The sequence below is a fragment of the Mustela erminea genome, chromosome 18 (assembly GCF_009829155.1).
Source record: "Mustela erminea isolate mMusErm1 chromosome 18, mMusErm1.Pri, whole genome shotgun sequence".
Lineage (NCBI taxonomy): Eukaryota > Metazoa > Chordata > Mammalia > Carnivora > Mustelidae > Mustela > Mustela erminea.
This window is the reverse complement of record NC_045631.1, coordinates 11,189,349-11,209,683: the sequence shown is the minus strand read 5'-3', so window position 1 is coordinate 11,209,683 and position 20,335 is coordinate 11,189,349. Positions and strand designations below refer to the sequence as shown.

Sequence of the window (20,335 nt, the reverse complement as noted above, 5' to 3'; positions counted from 1 at the left end):
GAAGCAGAGAACTATCAAGAGATGTGGGAGGGTCCTTCATTAAAGACCGAACTGAATCCACCTGCTTAGACTACACCCTGCTGGTGCTGTTTGATCCACCCACATTAGCAATTTTTACACATGGACATTACATACTGGCATTATAGTGGGAACAAACATCTAAGGGAAATCATACAGCTGGTTTTTCATAATTTTGCTTCCTAATAAATGAGTGGGATCCATCTCTTGTGTTGAGGGTGTGATGAGGAATCATTAACCAGAGACAACACTTGCAGATGCTCCCACTAATTATGTAATGACCCTTTCATCTTTCACCCATGGTCAGTAGTTCTCAGCCTGGACTGCCCATAAGAATCACCTAGCACAGTGTTTCTAGAATTAAATACCCATTCAGATCACCCAGGCATTCTGCTAACATGCTGATTCTGATTCAGGAGACTGGTCCTATATTTTGTTTTAGATTTTTTTTATTTATTTGACACAGAGAGAGAGAACATAAGCATGAGGAGTGACAGGCAGAGGGAGAGGGAGAAGCAGACTTGCCGCCAAGCAGAAAGCCTGATGCAGGGCTCAAAGTGGGGATAGATCCCTGGACCCTGGGATCATGACCTTGCTGAAGGCAGACACTTAGGTGTCCTATAGTTCTACATTTTTAATTAGCGCCCAGTGACTGCAGTGCTGTGGTCCAGGGACTACGCAGTACATGGTAAATATATATGAGGCTTTTAAAAATGAAGATTACTGGGTGCCCTCAGATAAATATAATCACAATCTTAGAGGAGGCCTGTGCAAAAAATGTTAAAGTTACCAGGTGATTCTAAAATAAAACAAGGGCTAGGACTACTACATTAAAGCCTACCACAAGACATGAACAGACATTTCTCCAAAGAAGACATGCAAATGGCCAAAGACACATGAAAAAATACTCAACATCACTTGTCATCAGGGAAATACAAATCAAAACCACAATGAGATAACGCCTTGCACCATTCAGAATGGCTAAAATTAGTTAGACAGTAAGCAATGAATGTTGATTTGAATGTGGAGAAAGGGGAACCCTCTTACACTGTTGGTGGGAATGCAAGCTGGTACAGCCACTCTGGAAAACAGTATGGAAGTTCCTCAAGAAGTTACAAATATGACCCACAAATGCAGTACTAGGTATTTACCCCAAAGATACAGATATAATGAAACGAAGGGGCACCTCTACCCTAATGTTCATACTAACAATGTCCACAATAGTCAAACTATGGAAGGAGCTGAGGTTTCCTTTGGCTGCTGAACAGATAATGAAGGTATCTATATCTATATCATCTATATCTATATCTATATATAATGGAATATTACTCAGCCATAAGAAATGATGAATATTTACCATTTACATCTATGTGGATGGAACTGTACTAAGTGAAATAAGACAATTGGAGAAAGACAATTATCATAAGTTTCACTCATATGTGGACTATAAGAAACAGTGCAGAATATCATAAGGGAAGGGAGGGAAAACTGAATGGGAAGAAATTAGAGAAGGGGAAAAACCATGAAAATTCTTAACTATGGGAAACAAACTGAGGGTTGCTGAAGGGGAGGTGGGTAGGGGAATTGGGGTAACTGGGTGATGGGCATTAAGGGGGACACATGATGTGATGAGCACTGTGTGTTATACACGACTGATGAATTGTGGAACACTACATCTGAGACTAATGTTGTTTTGGCTAATTGAATTAAAAAAATAATAAAACCTGCCACAAGAGCTGTCATTACATCGGAATTATACAGTCTTGTAAGAATACATGGCACAGTAATATTTACAAATGTTATTATTGACAACAAAAATGTAACTGGTAAACATTAATTAAAATATTTCTAGGATGTAGGGAAGTCTTAGAAGGCAGGGAGGTGAAGAAGAGGAATGTTATCATACCTGAAGAACCATCCTGCAGAACATCACAAGACCATTGCAAGACCCTTGAATTGGAAGGACCCTAAGGGTCCAGCTCATTCACCCTCTGCCCAACTTACCCAGTGTGTCTGAGGGTGACTCCAGCACAGTAACTTAAGGTCCTGTTTCCCTTTATTAACTAAGACATGTGAAGTGACAGCTTCTGTAGTCATCACCTGTATCTGCAACATCCTTTCTCACATCTCCTATTCTATACATCCCTGGGCCTGAGAGACTCTGGATCCCAAAGGAGTCTAGATCTTAAAAGAATTCATTAAAGACACAGCAATTCAGGATTCTTAGCACAAATGCTCTGAGTCCTGAAGCAGTGACTGATTACATCACTGATCATAAATGACTATGCTTTGGGGGAATGTGGGGAAGGAGAGAAGTTCATAATATGGATGCTTAATCACTCCCTGTTTAGGGAATGGACAGTAGTCCTGTGGGGCTGGAGCTGACATTTTGGAAGGTGAGGGAGGATGCTTAGAGAAGCCATAGAAAGGGGCAGGGTCCAGGCTATGAATATTCTAAAATATTTTACAGTGTAAAAGGTTTTATCTTGTGGGCAAGAAGAAGTCATCAGTGGTCTTTGAACAAAGTACCATGAAAGACACGTATTTTGGAAAGATTCCCAGGGTGGCATAATCTCTCACTACAACCCAGTTTCTCATGAACATGCTCAAGGGAGAGATAAACCTGTAGCTAATAAAGATTAGATCTCTATGACCCAATCATATGCAGATGCATAGAAAGTACTGGAATAAAAGACAGCTATCCCAGATTATTTTCAATTCTTCTTCACGCAGAGATAGAAAATGAAACTCAGATTTGAAACTCACTGAGGTACTTCCACACCATTACCTCTCTTGGAAAACCTTTATAGAACTCAGTGACCACCATCATTTCTACTTCTTCCCAAGTGTCAGATTACCCATTTTTCAGTTGTTCCTTAATTGATCAGTTGTACTGTAATTGATCACAAGGCTATAGTTGACATTTATAACTCCTTCTTTCACTACACATTCTATGTTCTCATTGGCCATCATCTCAGCTGTATGGGGCTCTTCCCATAGTATAATGAGAACCTTTATTCCTAGGGAATATGCACCCTTTTTGGTCCTGTCTTTATTAGGTTATTAGACTTTCCATTAAGATTTATTATTAAGTAGATAAAGTAATAAGTGGCACCCAAGTGTTCCCCAGGATTTCAGACATGGTCCTATCTGTCCCAATTGTATAGAGCAACCTAGACTCCCCTTGGTAATCAATATCACCACCTCAGGAAGAATGGCAACCCTGCTCTTTATATATCCGTTCACATAAGAACAGCAAAATGTCCAGGTGGAAGTTCATTGAATTGAACTTCCAATTCAGTGAAAACATCGCTATATGAAACCATCCCCTGATAGTAATAAGAATTATGTGGGACACTTCTCGTGCTCTATATTCATTCTTCAGTTTCATCTCTTGTTTTAGCCACAGCTACAGTAACTGCACTGACTTCAACTAGCACCTGAATTCTGCTGCACATGCTCCTTGTTTCCTGGCTGGGACTTCTCTAATGCTACAAAACAGGATGTTGGCGGGGGGCGGAAGGGCTTTCTTAATACCCATACAAATATTGAGGTGTATGATCCACTTTGTGTGAATTGTAGGGAGTGTGAGGTATTGATTATTATTATTATTATTCACATGGAAATAAAGTTTTTCCAACAGCTGATTGAAAATATCATTTTCCACAAATTGTCTTTGCATCTTTGTCAATAATCAGGTGGGCAGTACTTTAGTGGATCTATTTCTGGACTCTATATACTATTCTATGCTCTTGTACCGATCCATATTTCTATATTTTCTCCAATACCACACTTTTCTGACTGTTTTAATTAACAGTAAGTCTGGAAATGAGGTAGTATGAGCCCTTTAACTTTGTTTTCTTTTCCAAAATCAGTTTCTATTTTTTTTTTTTTAGTTTCTTTGCTTTACATATAAATTTTATAATCAGATGGTCATTTTGTACCAAAGAAGTCCTGAGGAATTTTGATTGAAATGGTGTTCAATCTCTAGATCAGTTTTGGTAGAGTTGACATCTTAACAATGTTGGGTCTTTCATCCATGCATGATTTATATCTATCCATGTTGTTCTTTGATTTTTATAATCAGTGTTTGCAGTTTTCAAGATGTGGATCATGCATATATTGTGTAAGATTTATACATAAGTATTAAGTGGTTTGATGCTAGTGTAAATAGTTATTTATTTATCTATCTATTTATTTAAGAGAGCGTATGAACAGGGGGAGGGGTAGGGGGACAGGGAGAGAGAGGGAATCTCCAGCAGACCCCCTGCAGAGCTTGGAGTTGACAGGGGGCTCCATCTCATGATCCTGAGATTAAGACCTGAACCAAAATCAAGAATTGGATGTTTAACTGACTGGGCCACTTGGGAGTCCCTAAAATAGTACTCTAAAGAGTTTTTCCACTTTACATATGTTTATTGTCAGTTGATATAAATTTCATTTTAACATATTAGTATTATTTTATATTTACACACAGAAATAAACTTCTTAATACATTAACTTTATATCCTATGGTAATACTAAATTCACTACTTCTGAAATTACTTTTTATGTTCTTCGGGATTTTCTAAATAGACCATCCAGTTGTCTATGAACAGAGATGGTTTAATACTTTCCACTCTATATAACTTTTATTTTCCTTGTCATTTCTCGCTGCTTAGGATTTCAAATATAAAGTTGCATAGCAGTGGTAGGATCAAACATTTTTACTTTGTCTCTGAACTTAGGGAGGAAGCATTCAATCTCTCACCATTTAGTATGATATTACCTAAAACTTATTTTCACCACCTTTTTATTTAAATCCCAGTTGGTTAACATACAGTGTAATTTTAGTTTCAGGTGTACAATTTAGTGATTCACCATTTACATACATACACCATCTACAGACATACAGTGTTCATGGCAATGAATGCTCTCCTTAATACCCAATCTAACCCATTCTCCCTGCTTCTCCCATTTGTCCACCGCCCCTTCAGTAACCATCAGCTTGTTCTCTATAGTTAAGAGTGTTTTTCCTGGCTTGCCTCTTTTTTCTCCCTCTGTGTTCATTGGTTTTGTTTCTTAAATTACACATATGAGTGAAATGATACGGTATTTGTCTTTGACTGACTTATTTTGCTTAGCACAATACTCTCTAGCTTCATCCACGTCATTACAAATGGCAAGAGTTCACTCTTTTTTTAATGGTTGAACAATATTCCTTTGTAGATATATGTCACATCTTCTTTATCTACTCCATGGACATTTGGGTTCTTTCCGTGATATGGCTATTGTTGTTAATACTGCTGTAAACATCAGGGTGTACTGGGGTGCCTGGGTGGCTCAGTGGGTTAAGCCTCTGCCTTCAGCTCAGGTCATAATCCCAGGGTCCTGGGATGGAGCCCCTCATCAGGTTCTCTGCTCAGTGGGGAGCCTGCTTCCCCGCCCACCATCTCTCTCTGCCTGCCTCTCTGCCTACTTGTGATCTCTGTCAAATAAATAAATAAAAATTAAAAAAAAATCGAGGTGCATGTATCCTTTGAATCAGTAATTTTTATATCCTTTTGGTAAATACCTAGTTGTGAAATTACTAGAATTATTTAAAATTAGGGTAGTTTTTTTTTTTTTTTAGAAATCTCCATACTGTTTTCCAGAGTGGCTACACCAGTTTGCATTCCCACCAACACAGCACCAATTTGCATTCCCATTTCTCCACATCTTCATCAACAATTGTTTTTTCCTGGGTTGTTCATTTTAGCTATTTTGACTGGCATGAGGTAATATCTCTGTAGTTTTGATTTGCATTTCCTTGATGATGAGTGATGTGGAGATTTTTCACGTGTCTATTGGCCATCTGTATATCTTCTTTGGAAAAATGTCTATTCATGTCTTCTGCCCATATTTTTGGTGTTGAGTTTTACAAGTTCTTTATAGACTTTGGATACTAACCCGTTATTGGATGTGTCACTTTAAAATGTCTTTTCCCATTCTTTAGTTTGCCTTTCAGTTTTGTTCATTGTTTTCTTTGCTGTGCAGAAGCTTTTTATTTTGATGAAGTCCTGGTAGTTCATTTTGCCTCAGGAGACATATCTAGTAAGAAGTTATTACAGCTAATGTGAAAGAGGTTACTGCCTGTATTCTCCGCTAGGATTTTGTTGGTTTCCTGTCTCACATTTAGGTCTTTCATCCATTTTGAATTTATAGTTGTGTATGGTTTAAGAAAATGGTTAAGTTTCATTCTTCTTCATCTTGCTGTCCAGTTTTCTGAACACCATTTCAGGAAAAGACTGTCTTTCTCATATTGGATAGTCCTTCCTGCTTTGTCAAAGACTAGTTGACCATGTTGTATGGGTACCTTTGGGGGCTTTCTATTCTGTTCCACTCATCTGTGTGTCTATTTCTGTGCCAGTACCATACTGTCTTGATCACTACAGTTCTGTAAGAGAACTTGAAGTCCAGAATTGTGATGACTCCAGCTTTGCATTTCTTTTTCAAGATTGCTTTGTCTATTTGGGGTCTTTTGTAGTTCCATACAAATTTTGGGATGGTTTCTTCTAGCTCTGTAAAAAAAATGTTGGTATTTTTTAAATTCAAAATCAATTAATTAACATACAGTTACTATTAGTTTCAGAGGTAGAGTTTAATGAGTGATTCAACAGTTGTTCATTACATTAAGTGCCCTCCTTAAGGCCCATCAACACCCAGTTACCCCATCCCCCCACACACCTCCATTCCAGCAACTCTAACTTGTTACTTGTAATTAAGAGTCTCTTATGGTTTGTCTCCCTTTCTGATTCTGGCTTGTTTTAATTTTCCCTCCCTTCCCCTATATTCATCTGTTTTGTTTCTAAATTCTACATATAAGTGAGATCATATAATACATATGATATATATTTCTCTTCCTCTGATGATCAAGTTCCATCCACACTGATCCTTGAATAGCATGGATTGGAACTTCATGAGTCTACTTATACACAGATTTTTCTCAATAAATACAGTATAGTACTGTAAATGTATTTTCTGTATGATTTTATTAATAACTTTTTCTTTTCTCTAGCTTATTTATTATAAGAATACCGCATGTTTTATGTTATTGGTAAGACTTTCAATCAGCAGTCGGCTATTATTAAAGTTTTGGGGGAGTCAAAAGTTATTTGCAGATTTTTAGCTGTGCAGGGAGTTGGTGTTCCTAATCCCCCTGTTGTCCAAGGGTCAACTGTATACTGTTTCGTTACACTAAGAGTTTTATCATCATCTTCTAGGGAAAAAAAACTGTTAAATATGCAAATCTATATATACAATGTGAATATAGTCACCTTTGTGCAGCACACAACCTGCCTAACTTTACATATCAGTTCTGAATCCACACCCAGCTTCTCAATCACACTCTGTCTGCCTGTGTACCTTAGTCTGTGACCCAGAGCTAACTCATTCCAGAATGATAGGGACTAAGCAGCTCAGAGCAGAATAGCCTCTTGCAGCACACTACACCTTTCTTTGGGAAAAATAATCTGGAGTCTGACAGCTTTCATAACAGTTGTGCCCCATGGTTCCTGCATAGCTGGTAGCCATGAACCCACTTGGCCAAATCCCTTCCCATGGGTACCGAGAGACCAGGGCCTTCATACCAGGTGCTGGAGCCCACATCCATCCCTATCAGTCAAAGCTCCCAGGCAAAACTGTCCATAACTCTGAGACAGAGATTCCAAAACAGGCTCTGGGATGGGGACAGGGGACGGTGTGCATGTGAGCCATGTAAATGCAGGACTCAGATGAGGATCAAAGCAGAACCAGGTGCCCAGAAATGCTGTAGATGTGTCAAGAGCTCAGGAACCAGCTTGGAGAGGCTCCCAAAGATGATTGCTCAGACAATCTCAGCATCAAGATAGATGGTAATAGTTAAGATTATGACCCATTTAACAAAGTGAGAATCCATGAAAAAGAAACAAAAAAAAAAGAAAAAAAGAAAAAGAAAAACCAGAAGAGAATCTGTGAGGCCACGATGATGTAAATAATAAATGAATGCAGGAGAATGGAAAGTTCCTCCCTACAATAGAACGCCAGCTAATAAATGTAGGAGGAATGACAGAGTTAAAAAATCATCATCTGGCAACTATTAGGATTAAGTGATTCAAGTGAGAATCATCTGTTTTAAGTTTGATGAGAAACAGGATATTTACCTAGTCTCAAAGCATCTCCTCACAAATTACTTATTGACTCTTACTGATTCCAAAACGAAAGATAATTACTTGACAGTAATCTAGCAGACCCATCAAAACCAAGTAATTAAAGTTAACATCACTAGAAACGGGCTAAACGAACATTGTGGGACTCCTGATACAATGGACTGAGGAAGACACACATTACTTCCTTGATATTCTGATTTAAAAAAATACATACCTGAATCTAATTGTGAGGAAACATCAAACAAACCCAAACTGAGAGACATTGTAAAAACCAGCCTTTATTCATTAAAAATGCTAAGGTTACAAGACAAGGAAAGACTGAGGAATCACTCCAGATTAAAGAAACTAAAGAGACTTGACAACTGCATGATCTGGGATTTTCATTTCTGTAAAGGACATTATTAGGACAATTGGTGAAATCTGAATAAGGCTGGTAGATTAGCTAGAAGCACTGTATCAGTGTTTTATTTCCTTATTTTGATCATTATACACTGTTTTATGTAAGAAAAATATTCTTGTTTTTAGGAAATGCAGACTTTATCCAGTGGTAAAGGGCTGATCGTGTCTGCAGCTTACTATTTTTTTTGTATGGTGGTGGTGGTGGTGGTGTGCATGCACATATGTGTGTGTGCGTGCGTGTGTGTGTGTGTGTGTGTGTAGCAGAATGTGATTTTTAAATGTGGTAAAATTTGGGGATTCGGGGTAATAAGTAAAGTTATTTACATTATTCTTACAAGTTTTCTGAAAATCCGAAATAATGTCAAAATTAAAATTTAAAAAGGGGCACCTGGGTGGCTTAGTCAGTTAAGTGCCAATTCCTGATTTTAGCTCAAGTCATGATCTCAGGGTTGTGCGGACAGGCTCTGCCCTGGGGATGGAGGCTGATTAAGATTCTCTCTCCCCCAATCCCTCAGCTCCTCTCCTGCTTTCTCTCTTTCTTTCTCTCTCTCATACTGAATTAATTAATTTAATTAATTAATTTAAAAATTAAAAGTAAAAATGTAAAAAAAAAAATTGAAGCCAAATGCAGCTATACCTCTAAAATTGCTTACAATGTTTTATGAATTACATTTCCATGTTCACCTGCTCATTTCTTGTGTTCTTTATTTTCCAACTCTCTCAGCTACAGATACATACCCCAGTGGGCCTCTCCCCACCCTGCCCCTGCAGAGTCCTCAGGAAGCTGAGGTGAGCAGGTTCTCTGCCCACCACCAGCCCTGAGCAAGCCCATTACCTGTGGAAAACCCGAACAAGAAAACAAGGTAGACAAACATGAAGCGACACAGGTCTCTCAGGATCATCTGCAGGAGAGAGCAGGCTTGTCAGAACCAAGTCCAGTCCCAGGCGAGGCCAAGGGAGGGGTCAGGCCACCCCGCCTCGACGCCGATTGCGTCCGCGGCCAACCCGCGGGGCGCGGAAACCCAGACGCTGCCGGCCCGTGACTGAGGAGGCCCCCCCAGTCCCGCCGGGCGCCGCCACTGGCCTCCAAGGCCGACACCCGACACCGCCCTCTCCCCATCCCTTCCCCCCCCGCCAGAGCCACCGGAGGCGGACCGGACCCTTCTCCCTTCCCAAGCACCCCGGAGCTCGCTGTTACCCACAACCGCGTCCCTCCCCGCACCCGCGAACCCAGGCCCCTCTGGCCACAGAAGGCGAGGGGGCTGCAGCGGGAAGCGGGGCACGGACAGGCAGGGCGCGCGAAGTCGGGGCGGGGGGGGAGAGCACGGGCAGGGAAGGCGAGGAGCCGAACCCGGGCCCGAGGCCTGGGCGGGGAGCCGGATGGGAGAGACACGGAGCGGGGAACAGCAGGGTCAGAGCAGATGCCCAACGGATGGAGAGAGAACCATCCAGGGCGGGCGGCGGGAGGTGGCGGCCGGCGGGCGCCCCGCGTGAGCCCAGGCTCTGAGGCCCCCGGGGGTGGGGGGCGGGCCGAACCACCCTGGAAGGCGCCACCGGGCGGGTCGCCGCGCTGCGCGTCCCTAGATGCGCTGAGTCAATATAATGAACCAGTGTAATGAATACTGGTTTTCCGAAAATAAATAAATTATTAAAAAAAATAAAATAAAACCTCAATTTTCACCTAAGAAAAACCACACACACACACACACACACACACACTAGTCACTAGACTGTGTTCCTTGATCTGGGACTGGAAAGCAGCTGAAGGCTTTCCTGCCTCTAGTTCTTGTGCATTTGCTGGATTAGCATAATTCCAGGACCTGCAGCAGGTCCACACATCTTTAAGGAACACACCAAGCCTTTTGTTTTTACCATGATATTTCTCAGCAATGAGATATCAGAGGACATGGCTAATTATTCAAACCAAGGTGGAAAAAATAACCAAAAACCCACTCAAAATTAATTTTACTACAGATCCAGTGAATTGAATCATATAAATAAAATTGGGTCATATAATTAATTGAATCCTATAAATAAGAATACAGAATGAGGGCGCCTGGGTGGCTCAGTGGGTTAAAGCCTCTGCCTTCGGCTCAGGTCATGGTCCCAGGGTCCTGGGATCGACACCCGCATCAGGCTCTCTGCTCAGCAGAGAGCCTGCTTCCTCCTCTCTCTCTGCCTGCCTCTCTGCCTGCTTGTGATCTCTGTCTGTCAAATAAATAAATAAAATCTTAAAAAAAAAAAGAATACAGAATGAATATCTTACTGAAATTACCAATTTTAAGCTTATTTTCTCCATGTATATTGCATTATTTACTAAATTCTGCATTCACAAAAATACATGTAGTGTTCAGACAGAATGATATTTGAAAGGGAAGTGATCAAAATGTGTCTCAACTAGTCATCACAATTGACAATTGCCACCAGGAATATGGCTTCTTTACCCAACTGCAGGCAACAACTGGACATTTATCAATCAGCATTTAATGTGCAAAAATAAAGCTGTTCTCTCAAATGTAATGTGAGATAGTTAAACATTTTAAGATTCCTGAATAGGAAGGAATAGACTGACCCATAGGAAAAAGGTCATTCATGTTTCTTTTCTTCTTCTTCTTCTTTTTTTTTTAAGATTTTATTTATTTGAGAGAGAAAGACTGAGAGAGCATGCATGAGAAGAGGGGAGGTGTACAGGGAGACAGAGAGGCATACTCCATGTCAGGCAGGGAGCCTTATGACTGGGGCTCTAGCCCAAGACACTGAGATCCTGACCTGAGCCCAAGTCAGGTGTTTAAAAGACTGAGCCACCCAGGAGCCGGTATCTCTTTTAAATGGAGAAATTACAAAGAAGTGTTTCCTTTAAAATTAGCTAAGGGGCAATAACGTCTGTTTCCACGAATGTTATTTGCTATTGTGCCAGAATGTAGGTGAATGCAAAGTTAGGAAACAAACAGGAGGAATCAAAGCTACAACAGTGATGCAAAAACACGTTAGGTCCTTTTTTATTTCCGGCTTGCTCACTCAAGGTCATGTTAGTGAAATGTAGCAATAGCTCATTTCCTCATTACTCTGCACTGTGCTGTCTAATATATCAAATGATTCACATGTCCTCTAGTACTGATATAAAATTGCTTTGTGTCTGCCTTTGCTAGCTTTTAACTACTTGCACAACTTTCAGCGGACATGAGCAGTAATCTCTGTTGGTCTGTATCATAGGAGGCATGCTGTGTATGTTTAAACTTTAGATCCTGCCTTTTCCACTTCTGTGAGATTTCAGAAGTACTGAAATATTGGTAAGGAAAATCCTAGATTTCAATACCGGGAACTGTAGATTCCCCTGCTCTCACAAGGGAGCTGAGCTATCACTTTGCAAGGACCTTACAAAGTATCCACAGATGGTGAACAAGTTTCTAGTCCTCCCACAGGACCTCTCTAGGCGTGGACAGCATGTGGCCTGCAGAGGGGCCTCAGGCCAAGCGCACAGCTGCCACAGGTGGACCTCAGCAGCGGGGCGGGCTCCGTCCTGCTGTGACCGGCCTCAGCTGAGGAGTCCGTGAAAGGACACCCCCTGCCTTGGGTGAGTGGGCTCATGGCAACCCTGAAGCCCCAGATGGAAGGCAGGGACACTGGGGGATTTCTGAAATGCAAGAGACATACATCTACTGCTCTAGGAAAATGCTTGCCTATCTTCAGGAGAATTCCAAAATTGCACAGAAATGAATGGAACTTTTGGGAAATGATGGAAGGAATGACTGCATAGTTAGCTTTGAGGTCTGATACAACGTGATACAACATTTCTTATTGTGCTGCTGGGCTCCATGGGGCCTCTTGCGATCAGGGTAGCCGGGAGACAAGATAGGAAGAAAGAGTGTTTTCAAAAAAATGTTTCCGTCATGAAAGTTTATCTTCTGGGGCGCCTGGCTGGCTCGGCAGAGGAACCTGTGACTGGGTCTCAGAGTTGTAAGTCTGAGCCCCACATTGGGCTCAATGCCTTGAGAAATGCCTTGATGGGACAATGGAGACTTAAATCTTAAAAACAAAATATGGTCTAGAGGATGTACAATGAAAAGTAAAGTCTCCCTTGTTCCCACCCAGAAGTAGCCAGGGGAGATGGCTGGCTCCCACTGTGCCCCCATTTCTCTTCCTCAGTTCAGCCTTCAAGCCCAAGAGATCTGTGAACCCCCCAAGTGTGGGGAACGAGGGAGTGGACCCCTCCACAGCACCTCTGCAGGCCTGATTCATGACCCGGGTGATGACCCAACAGAAGCTGTGTGAGTGCACAGGGGTTCCTGCACGCGCGCTCACTCCTCAGGCTCCAGGTTCTAGAGCTGTGTCCTGGCAACAGGTCCCGCATTGTGCTCTAGGCCTTCGGCTGTGACTTGGCAGCTGAAGGAGAGCGCTGCGAGCCTAGTTTGCTATCCTCAGCGTCTAGCCTTACCTTACTGCTCTATGGGCACCTCCTTGAGCAGGCCGTGCCCCTCCCCCCATCCCCGGGCTCTGCGGGGCCCCCACCTGGCTCCCTGTGGCCGAAGACAACTCTTGGCGCCCAGGGCTCCACCGGCGGTCCACGCGCCGGGGTCCATTCGCAGGCGGTCCTCCACGAGTTGGCAACCATGCTCACTCCTAGCAGCTTTCTCCGGGATCCTGGAGACCCTGCGCCTTCTTTTTCTGGGACTCCTCACCACCTTCTGCAGGTGGGGCTGCGGGCTGAAGGCGATGCTGTCAGCTCCTGGATCGCAGGTGTCCTGCCGCCGCAACTGCGAGTCCATCGTGGACACGGTCACCCCCTGTGTGCTGCAGAAGCGGTTCGTCACCGGGCTGCGGCCCTCGGCACCTAGGAATGTCCATGATGTCTCCACAGCGGAGCGGGTAGGCGGAGACCCCAGTCGGAGAGGCAAAGGGTTGGCCCAGGACCAGGGTCCTCACAGAAAGGACCCTAAAGGAACTGGGACCCCACAGAGGGCATTTAGTCCCCTGGGGGTCCACGGAGGACTCTCTTCCTTTGTGCCCAGGCCTGGGCCTCTGCTGAGAGCCGTCCCCCAGGAAGAGAGCTCAGAAGACCCATACAGTAAGAAGTCCCCCAGCTCCCATAGGAGCTCCTGCCCCACTCGAAATGCCATTACCAGTTCTTACAGTTCCACCATGGGCTGCTACCCGGTGCAGAGGAGGAGGGGTCTGGCCACAAGTCAGGCCGCGTGGCCCCCGAGGTCCCCCAAAAAAGTCAGCCAAAAGAGCCCCTTGTGTCCTGCCGGAGTGCCTGCACTTGGCCAGAAGAACCAGCCGGAAAAGGATGCCGATACCACCACCAGGCAGAAAACAACGCAGAGGAACTGCTCATCCCCAGCTGACTGTTCCAGGCCCGGAAAACGCAAGGTTTGTCTGCTGCCACACAGGCGAGGGGAGCCTCTGAGGCTGCCGTCACCCCCTCAGCCGGGGTTTCGAGTGACTACTGAGGACCTTGACCGGGAAAAGACAGCTGCTCTCCAGCGCATTCAAGATGCTCTTCGAGGGGACACAGAGGCCACCTGCAGCTGTAGCCCAACTAGCCCATCGAGTGCCTTGGCCCTGCCTGCTGCAGTGGCTGCTCCCCTGCCAGCCTCTGACTCCCAGGTCACCTCTGGTTCTTCCTCAGGTTCTTCCCAGCCTCTCCTCTTGGGGTCTCACCCTGGCTGCAGTGGGAGCAACGTTGCATCTACCCAGGCCCTCTCAATGCAGCCCCGGGACAACATGGTCTCAGTCACAGTCCCCACAGGGCTGCCTGTGCTGCCTGGGGGGAGTGGCAACCCGGGATCCACTGCCCAGGCCCCATTCAGGGCTGTTGGTGGGCAGTGGCCAGGAGCCAGCCCCCTTCACAGCTCTCCCCGACATGGACAGCCGGCAGCTCAGGCTCCAGTCCCACTCCAGGCCCTGAGCACAACAGTAGTCCAGCTGTCCTTGGGCAGTGGCACTCAGGCAGTTTATGTGGTTCCCTTACCCGCATCTGCCTCCCGGGGCACCCGTGCCAGTGCCCAGCCAGGTTCGGCTACCTCCCCTGCTGTACTCGCCCCTGGCGCAGCCGCTGCCCCTGGCTTGACAGCAGCCCCCCAGGTGCCTGGCGCTGTGTCCCATGCTGGGCGCATTAGCCAGCAGCCCCGCCCCCCAGGGGGCAGCACAATGCTGGTCTTCATCAGCATGGGGTTTTCCGCAGCACCCCCAGGTTTTGGGAGAGGAGATGACATTGCAGATCTGTGCTCCAGATTTGGGACTCTCAACATCACAGCAGGAACGAGCAGGGCCCCAAGCGGCCCACAGGGCTCCAGGGCAAGCCTGGGCCCAAACACAGGGGGCCGCCCACGCCAGAGCACCCTGTCTGGGACCGCTGGAGCCGGCACGACGAACCAGCCTGTGTCAGGAGTCCCGAGTGCCCCTCCCTTCAGTCACATCCCCAGGCACCAGAGCAGGAAGAGGTCGAGATCAGATGGCATTAGCTCTGCCAGCAAGGCCGCCTGCGGGGATGGGGGCGTCCTGGCCTCTCCTCCTAGTGGCCCCGCCTTTCTAGTCAGCACAGCCCAGACCAGCCTTGCCACCAAGACCCCCTCATTCCCTGCCCAGCGATTCATTAGGTGCAAAAGAGCTGCACCATGCAAGAAACCATTTTCGTCCACATCACAGCCCACTGCCGCTGCCCCTGGCTTGGCAATTGCCCCCCAGGTGCCCGGCGCTGTGTCCCATGCTGGGCCCAACAGCCAGCAGCCCCGCCCCCCAGGGGGCAGCACAATGCTGGTCCCCATCAGCATGGGGCTTACCGCAGCACCCCCTGGTTTGGGGAGAGGAGATGTTGCAGATCTGTGCTCCAGGTTTGGGGCTCTGAGCATTACAGCAGGAACGAGCAGGGCCCCAACGAGCAGCCTTGCTACGAAGACCCCCTCATTCCCTGCCCAGCACCGCAGAGGACGCAAAAGATCAGCACCGGGCAACAAGCCCTTTTCCTCCAAATCACAGCCCGCTTTCTTGGAGCCCAAGAGGCAGAGGCTCGGCTGAGCCAATACCTTCCTAGAGAAGTAGCCGGTGTTGCACTTCCTTCCCGTTGACACCGGTGCAAGACTAGTGTGGAATGGGAGACACAAATCAAGCCCAGTCCTGGAGAAAAACCGGGCTCCCAGCCTGCCACCCAATGTTGGGAAACTTCCCAATCCCTGACCCACCAGTTTGAAGGAAGGTGGGGACTTGAGGCCTCGTCTGTGATCCCAGGGTGCATGGGCCTTGGGACAGTACATGGAGATCCGTGTCCCTTTGGCCTCCAGTCCCACAGCTCCTGGGACTTCTGCCGCTGCCCACAGGTTTCCACTCCCCTCTCCCCATGTTCTTCGCAGAACCTTTAGGTAGTGTTCATTTGATTAATTAAAGCCTGTTCTAGTTTCTCTGCATAACTCTCCTGAGTCTCTTCTGTGGGTCAAGTGGGCAAAAGTTGGGGGCCAAATGGGTGCTGGCATGGGAAGCCAGACGCCATCATTTCCAGGTTACGGTGGCCCAGCAGAGCGGGTAGGGCAAGAAGGACGGACCCTTGAAGAGTGAGAGTAGGTTTTCCGTTTCGGGCATGGGCCTGGGAGAACACTGGCCTGGGGAGGGCAAAGTGGGGAGATTCACCCTTGTCTATTGGAAGCGCTGCTCCTCTCCCACTGGGGATGCCATGGAATCTTTTTGCTTCACAGACCTAGGGCAATGTAAAGACACTCCTGGCCTAGAGTATGGGTCTGGCATCAAAGGTTGTGGCTCAGGGCACAGGAAGACAGCTTTGCCTTGAGGGTGTGACAGCTCCCTGAGCGCTGAGTGACATCCCACTTCACACAAGCACCAGGCTTCCCTCCGTGCATCTCTTCCCTCTGCCAGGCATTTGGGGGCCCCTTCCTGATGGCACTGGGGAGAAGAATGAGGAACAAACAAGTCACCTCGGAGAGGGAGGGAGCAGGGACCACGCTGAAAGGACTGTCACCCCCCAAAACTCCTCAGTCCAGTATTTATTAGATACAAGACCACAACCAACAAATGAGGAGGTTATACATTAGTCATGTGTCTTGTAGGTCAACCAGAAGGAATGGGAGTCCTATGCTGACCATAGTCTTGTAGGTAAACAGAGTAGGCTGTGCTTGGAATTTTTGGCTGAGCAAGTGCACATAAAGGGATTATTCTAACAGCAGGCTTTCATGAGGCAGGGGAGACAATGGAAAAGGGAAACAGGTCATGTTCCACCCTGAGTGGCTGGGCTTCCAGGACGTGTATCCTCCTCTCCACCGGTGGCCTGCTGCTAGTTCAGGTTTTCTCAAGGTCATCGTCAAGCATGCTTGCGTGACCAGTACCATTTCTCATTAGTGATATTTTAAGCAGCCTATCATTCTGAGGGACGGTTACATTTCCCCCTTTTTGTTAATGCAGAAGCAGCAAAATCCGTTTTGCAAGTTCTTGAACCATTAGTCGTCAGAAAGATTTCCGTGAGCATCTGAGGACTAAGCATAAAATGATTATAGCAATAAAAAGTGTCATCATTCCACCTGTAATGCCGGCACCAGTGTTTTGATCCAAGCAAAGGGGTTTACATCAGATAGAATATCATTAATCCTTTGAGTGAAACTCACACTTGGAACTGATTGTAAGGATCACAAGGAATGCCCTGAATAGTATCTTGAAGGTGTTTAATATCCACAGTTAAATTACCACCATCATGACTACTAATATGGGTCTGGGATGTATCACATAGCACAGCATGGCCTGGGACTTGAGCATAAGTAGAAGTACTTGACTGTGACATTTAGATATAAGGAATGTGGCAAGTCTGTGGGTTTCCATGATATTTCTATATCCATCATTTTCATATATTCTCTTCTCAATTTAGTTAATGTCTAAATCTGCACTCTCATTCTATCAGTCCTATTTTTTTTTCCCTTGAGATGTCTTTAGATTGAGATCCACTGTTTCTTGGTCAAATCATTTGAATTTTTTGTTTAATCATCAGTTAAAAAGGATTTTAACTCTCCCCGGTGCAGGTTTCCTGTCTTCATAAGAAAAATTTTGAAATACCCACCTGCCTTATTAAGTTGCTGATTTTTATCTGAATTGCAACCCAAATTTCCTAATTTAAATGAGAATTGGTTGAACAAGCATTTTTTCATTTCATTTTTCATTCAATTTTTCATTTCATTTAATTTTTCATTTGCAAGCGGTCTGCTCTTTGGGTTCATCCACTTGTTGTTCTGCTCTGTTTCTCCTGTAGCTGACACAGGATGTGGCCTCTTATCAGTCCACTTGGCAAATAATAAGGGCTTCTTGTGGCCCTGGGGGAACATGGCAAACTACCCAAAGCCCGCCTAGGACGGAGCTTTGACAATGCAGATCCACGATCTGGACCACAGAGTGGTGTTTCCATTCACTGGGGCGGGAACTGCGGATCTGTGTGGTCTGAAGTTGTTTAGGTCAGAAAGGGCATCTAACTGGGATCCTCATTTCCCAAAGAAAGGAAGGGGTTAAATCAATGGAAGTAAGTCAGGAGGAGGAATTGAATGTGTATTAGTCAGCATTCTCCAGAGAAACAACTAACTGTTTACACCTACATCTCCATGTCATCTCCCTCTAGAGGGATTTATTAGAAACTGGCTCACATGGTTATGATCCAGGCAGGAGAAGACCAATGTCCCAGCTCAAAGACAGAGGGTTAGAAAGAGGGGCTTCTCCCTTACTCAGCCTTTTTGTTCTGGCTCAGCCAGTTGGATGAGGCCTGGCAGCATTGGGGTGGCAATCTGTTTTACTTAGTAACAGATTCAAATGTTAGTCTCGTTCAGAAACAATCTCATAGGCCCAGAGCAAAGTTTCACCGAATTGGGCACCTTGTGGTCCAGCGAAGCCAACACAAAAAATGAACCATCGCAGCATATTCCACAAGAGTGAATGAAGCTTCTGGGTCATGGGGAAATGATACCAAATGAGGTCACGGAGGAAGAAAAGAGAGATTCCCATGTAGGAGGCTGTGCCAGTACATTTGAAGACCTTTTAAGTGCTTTAAAATTTCATGGAGAGCTTTATCCACATTTTCCATGTTCTAATCCTTGTGGCATTGTTGAGAGTACCTTCAAATCTGGCTTCTAGTTAATTAATTCCTCTGTATTTGCTTAGCCCTCTAGCTGAGTTTATAATTTTAGTTATTTCATTTGTCAATTCTAGAAGTTTCGCCTGGGTTCCTTTCAAATGTCTGGATATTTTTGGTAATCTTTCATCTTGATGTCAATACTTTCTTTTGAAAATATACAGAGTCTGTCATTTGCAGTATGTGGTCTTTGCAAGCTTTTCTTCTCCTTCTCCTGCCCCTCCCCTCCCCTCCCCTCCCTGCCCCTGTCCCATCCTCCGCCTCCTCCTCCACCTTCTTCTTTGGTTCACCTTCTTCCTGTTGTGTGGGTTCTGATTATTTCCTCAAAAGTTTTTCAATAAGAATATATTAATGCCTGGCTTTAAAGCACATTCCTGTAGAGTAAATTTTATACGTATTCCTCTAGGTACCTCCAATGCGAGTAGATGTAGTAAGCTCACATTTTGACTTAGATTTTTCCATCCAGTGAATTTCAGGCTGTGAAAATTAATAAAGAGAATTTGTAAATAAAATGAAAGGAAATTAATATGTAAGGGCTTAATTGTTCATGTTAAAAATAACCATGCTTTGGGAGAGGAGTGGTTTCCCAGTGCATTTAAGGAGATGACCTTAAGCATCACATCTTGCAACCTGGAGATCTTGTCTACTGGAAAAGAATTCCAGAAAAAAAACCTCTTCGAGTCCTTTGGAAAGGCCCATATCAGGTCTTGCTAACCAACCCTGTGCTGCCAAACTCCAGGGAATAGGCTCTTCGATTCACGTGGCACATTGGAGGAAATCTCCAGATTCTGTGGGACCTGCACACCATGCGGTGACCTAAAAGTACAGATTTCCCAGCACTGAAGTGGATGGCATCTCAAGAGACAGCTTTGCCATGATGCCTGGACGAGACCCATGTACCTTTTCTCACCCTTGCTTCCTCTCTCCTTCGTGGAAAGACAGTGCTCCATCCCACATTTACCAAACCCTTGCATTTTTGTTGTTGTTGTTGTTGTTATGATCTCTCAGAAACAGCCTCCTCATAACGCCATGACAAATCAATCTTTCCCCTTGTTTTTGCTGGAGGGCAGAGATTTCTGAATCCACAAGTCTTTCTTTATGCAGAACCAATGACAGACTCTGGATTCTTAGCCACATTCATGGTCTCCGCATTTGCACACTTACAGGATGTATTATTGGATAACGTTGGTTTCTAGACAGTACTTTGAGATAATACAATTCTAATGCAGCTTTGACATATTGCTGTTTTGCAAATAGTTGTCCACCTGTTGTGTCATGTCTATACCTGTGCTGCATCTTCCCAAGAGCACTCGGTTAATTCTCTTACAGGCCGCTTGCAGGGCCCAATATTCTGTTTTCATGGCTCTTTGAAGCAGGGACTCCAGGAGGCATGCATGGCTCTGGGTTGGCCTCCATAGGGAGAACTGTTCTCTCCTAAGTCACAATAAGTGCCAATAACCCTTTTCAGTTGGCTACTTTCTGACATAGGGTCCTGATTTAGAACCACAGTACAATTTGGAATTTTCATGTGAATTTTTACATTTCTTAAAGACTTTCTTTATGTATTTATTTAAGAGAGAGAGAGAGAGAGAGCATATGCAGTGGGAGCAGCAGGCAGAGGGAGAGGGAAAAGCAGACTCTT

The 20,335-nt window shown here is 45.0% G+C and overlaps 1 protein-coding gene across 1 annotated transcript; it reads left to right on the top strand.

Moving 5' to 3' along the window:
- Positions 1–7,567: 7,567 nt before the first annotated feature.
- On the top strand, positions 7,568–13,927 carry LOC116577943 (translation initiation factor IF-2-like). The gene is given in 5 exon segments (XM_032321736.1): positions 7,568–7,628; positions 9,491–9,708; positions 9,710–10,194; positions 13,274–13,448; positions 13,706–13,927. Coding segments are annotated over 5 exon segments (1,161 nt in total).
- The last annotated feature ends 6,408 nt before the right edge of the window (positions 13,928–20,335 follow it).